Genomic DNA, 4,635 nt, shown 5'->3' on the forward strand with positions numbered 1-4,635 from the left:
CTATGATATTTACAATTGTATGGGAATCGAGTTTGTTTACGAAGATGTATGTCTCATCCCGTGTACACATTTTATACAATGGCCATCAGGTCTCCATTGCTCAATTTTTTGAATCCCTCTAATTGACCCTTCCAATGAAGCTCCATCACATCTCGTCTCGTCGAACTCAGTGCGAACCAATAGCAATAGGCTGTAGGAAAACCCAGGCACCCTTGCAAAATGCCTCTCTCACCGAAGCACCATCATCGTCCCTCTTGTTGTACAGTGAGATCTCCTCAATCTCATCTTTTGGTCCTCTTCGTGGTGCAGCCATATCAATTGTGAAGCTATAGTAGTGAGATTAGGGCTGGGCGAATGAGATAGAGAAAGAAAATGCAAAGATGTTATGCACATTAGGGTTTCAGGCTTGATGGATATTGAAGAGATGGAAGAAGAAGGTAGGAAGGGGAGAGTTTAATTTGAATGTTCAAGAGGGAAATCGGACTTGAAAATGAAATTTTTAACTATAATGAAATTTGAGATGGGTTTTTGGGGGGAAAAGTGACTTTTGGGGGAATCTCGAAAAATTCAAAATTTTAGGATTTTTTGAACCACGAGAATGGTGGGACAACACCTACCCTAACCGCCCTAGTTTCTCAAAAGAGAAAAGTGAAATATTAGTGTTGAAAGCCTAGTCCTCCTCCCTGCTGCCTAGTCTCCCCCCCTATATTCAAAGGAGACCAAATGTGCACAATCCTCTACTCCTATTGGTCCGTTTGCTAATTACTTTCATTAGCAAACCAAAATATGTTCAAATGCCCCCTAACACATGAGCCCATTTTTGTAGAGAGAGAATGTGTAGACATCCTTAAAGGGCCCAATTTAGGTCCAAATTTTTCCTAATGTTAGTATTTCAATGCTCCAGAAGGAGCCACATTGGAGTTTAGCATGAGAGTTGTTCGCTATCTATAGTAGTAGGTACCTATATGTTCGGACTTCACTTCAACCATGGGTTCACCATGCACGGTTACACGGGCTCCGTCTATTCCCTGTGTTCTCATGGTGGTTATTTGTACTCACTTGGATCTGGCCCTTTCTTTTGATCTAGCAAGAAGCATGATACTGTTATAGGTTCTTCAGCTGCTGCTGAGGCCAAGTATTAGGCCCTCTATGATGTCACCATTGAGGCTATGTATCTCCGTGAGCTTTCCCATGGACATTGCACCGCTACTACTAGCTTCGACGATGGTCATAGTGCGATTGCCCTCACTGACAATCCTATGTTTTCTAACTGTACCAAGAATGTTGGTGTTGTCTTTGCTCCTTCTCAGTCTACTACTCAGAGTCACCTCACATCAAAGGGTCTCTTGTACTCGATTACTTCACCACTATATATACATTCATTCATGCATTTCAACACAAACATCAAAGGGTCTCTTGTACTGGATTACTTCACTATTATATATACATTCATTCACTATTATATATACATTCATTCATCCATTTCATGGTGTGTTGATTTGCTTTGATCTCTCGCACATTTATTTTTTTCGTCCTTTTGCCTTCACACTCTCTCACTACTTTCATTCACTACGTCATGCGGCTATTCCATCATCCTCTAGTTGTAGTGTTACAAAAACACAAGAAGCGCTTCACAAGCTTCCAATTCAAGATGATGTCTCATGTACTGCACTAATGGGCTGATTATGCATATTTGCCCAAGCATACTAGTTGTGGGTGGCAATATTCTTTAGTGTATGTATCAATTATTAGTAATATGTTCTTTAAATTCATAAACTTGATTTTTGATATATTAAAACCGATATTCATTTGACATTACTATAGATATAGTGATTTTTTTTGCATATAGTGATATTTTGCATGTAGATTTACCATATAGGAATATTTTCCTATATAGATTACTATGTAGTGATTTGTTGACTTGCTATATAGCAATATAAATTACTATATGGTAATTTGTAACAAATAAATAATTTTCTATATAGCAAATATTTCCCAAGTAATAAATCATTGCTTTCAAATTCTTCATATAACAAGTAATTTCTTAGATAGACAATCTAAGTGTGTCACTTTTCTTAGTTTTCACTCTTGGTGACAAATTCTCTCTTTCTTTCTTTCTTTCTTTCTTTCTCTTTTTTTTTTTCCCCAAATAGGAACTTATCCAAAGTTCCTTGATCATGGATTAATAATTAATATACAACATGATGCCGTTCTTTGATAAGTTCCTTGATCATGGATTAATAATTAATATACAACATGATGCCGTTCTTAATATACAGCAATGTGAGATCGACGAAGTTTAGTTATAAGCGAATTACTAAGCCAAACTGGCCAGCCAAAGTAATGTGATCTTGCAGTAATTAATGAATGATAAGGGGTAGGCCAAGTAATTTTAAAGTGGGCCAGAGTAATTATATATCATCTGGTTTTCTCTCAATGTATGAACAGATATCAAAAAAAGATAGAGATTATAATAATGATGATAATACATAAGTAGCAGATGATGATGAGCTAGGATTAGGGTTAATTAAGCTGTGATTAAGTGGGGAGTTAGCAAAAAGAGATGATATGAAAGCATTTCTAGAAGGTGAAAAGATAGGGTTGGGGATAGGACCAGTGCTTGGGTTAGCGTTACGAATAGGGTTAGGGTTACTATCATATAGTAGATTAAGCCCTTGCAATGATGAGTCATGTTGTTGGCTGGCCTGCTTAGGCTATTGCTCTAGCCTGTCACTGGGATTTAATGAGCTCAAATTTCTTGCTAATTTCTGGCTCTCAATGCTAGCTCCGGGTGGATTAGCTGCTAATGATGACTTACGCCACTTAGGGTGTGGGGTTAGAGGTGGGCCGGGGCCTGTTAGCCTCTGCACAATCTGCATGAAATCGCTTGCATCTGCCTTTATAACCTCAGGCGAGTAGGTGTGTATGATCACTGGCTGCCTGTAGTGCACTATTCCGTCAATCCTCTGAGCAGCGTCTTGCTGGATTAGCTTCAAAGGTGGTGGCCGGTCCTTAATCTGCAAGTCTCTCTTCATAGCACCCTAATCAACTTATACACTTAAGTCTGACTTGGGCCACGTCAAAACAAACAAATTATACACCAGAACGGTGTACTGGCACCCAAATACTGTCTTGATCCTCTGTATGATAGGAAGCAAGCAAGGCGCATTCTCTTAATCAATCGTTAAGCAGATATTTTGCACCAGAAAGCCACTATTTATTATGAGTTTTTGAGAGAGACGTGGTACAAAAGGGGCGTGCCGTCGGCCCAAAATTGGCAAATGTACACGTGTGGGTAGTTGGATTCCAAATCTATTAAAAAACTCAGTCAAGTCAAAAATGGCGAGCGGACAATACGTACTTGTGTGTGGTTCGAGCGAGAAAAGAAATGGCGAAATATATGATAACCATGGCCACCTTTGTAGAAATATATGCCCTTAGGAACGAGGCCACGTTGGACTCCACACATTGACCAGTCACTTTCTATTGCTGATGTGGCTGTCTCATCTTCCTTTTTGCACGCGCATGCACGCACGCACACACATAACAAGATAGCGATCGCTCTTTTTTCCATCTCTCTCCTTATAACCTAGCTTGCAAGACTTGGGGCAGTGTTCGAAACAAACCGTCCTTTAATGTAATTTTTACGACTCAAATTGACAAAAACTGTCATAATTTTGTGTAGCCTTGATTTAAACGATGCAAATTTTTTAAGTTTTAGTTCTAAAACCGATTAACTTATGCATTTTTTCAATAAAAATCCGTTGAGCTTGAAGGTCGTCCTTTTTTTTACTCGCTAGAAATTCTAACACTGACTTGGGTATATATCCTTTGGCTCTAAAGTTTGCAAAAAAGAAGAAGAAAAACCCTTTTGTTTTTATGAATTTCAAACATCTTGATCCTTCATTTGAAAACTAAATGATCCTATTTATACCCAGTATATTCACCTTCTCCCTCTTCCCTCTTCTCTTACTTCTCTGTGGCTTGGAAGAATTAAAATCTCTACTTTGAGAGGCATATTTTAATTTAACCATTTTGACTTTAAGAATTTCAAATATCTAGATTCTTTTTTTAAAAACTAAATGATCGTGTTAATACCCATTTAAACCCACTTTATTCACCTTCTCTCTCTTCCCTTCTCTTACTTTTGTTTCGCTCTCTCTCTCTCTCTCTCTCTCTCTCTCTCTCTCTCTCTCTCTCTCTCCAAAACACACACACACACACATATATGCATAGGCACAGGCACACGTGCATGCACGCACACACATACCCCTTTGGTCTTGTATGTACAAGCACCACGAAAAGCTTGCTATGAAAATGCTAATTCTAGTTGACACTCTCCTCTTCAACAACACTCTCAACATTCAAACTTGTAGGAAACTTTTGTTTGTCTCATACCATGGCCATGTGCATGATCGTGTTTGAAGTGCCTCATATGGTTGCATCTATGTTTTCTTTTGTATCTTCGACAACAATATTCAATTCTTGGAGGAGGGAGGGGGTAGCCTCTCATGCTAGAGCATGAGCTTTTGCAAGCACCACACACTCATACAATCCCTAGAAGAGAACACACAAGGTGAGAGGTTGTAAATTCTTCTTCTTCTTCACACAACAAAAGAGGCCTACAAATAAGAT

At 38.8% G+C, this 4,635-nt stretch overlaps 1 protein-coding gene across 1 annotated transcript; it reads right to left on the reverse strand.

Annotated features, from left to right (window-relative positions):
- Positions 1 to 2,589: 2,589 nt before the first annotated feature.
- LOC147630738 (uncharacterized) lies at positions 2,590 to 3,169 on the reverse strand. Its single transcript, XM_086810042.1, has one exon. It carries the CDS (start codon positions 3,033 to 3,035, stop codon positions 2,715 to 2,717), a length of 321 nt encoding a protein of 106 aa, XP_086666168.1. The 5' UTR covers positions 3,036 to 3,169; the 3' UTR covers positions 2,590 to 2,714.
- Positions 3,170 to 4,635: the final 1,466 nt, after the last annotated feature.

The sequence above is a fragment of the Cibotium barometz genome, chromosome 16 (assembly GCF_041138505.1).
Source record: "Cibotium barometz isolate CiBa-2024 chromosome 16, ASM4113850v1, whole genome shotgun sequence".
Taxonomy (NCBI): Eukaryota; Viridiplantae; Streptophyta; class Polypodiopsida; order Cyatheales; family Cibotiaceae; genus Cibotium; species Cibotium barometz.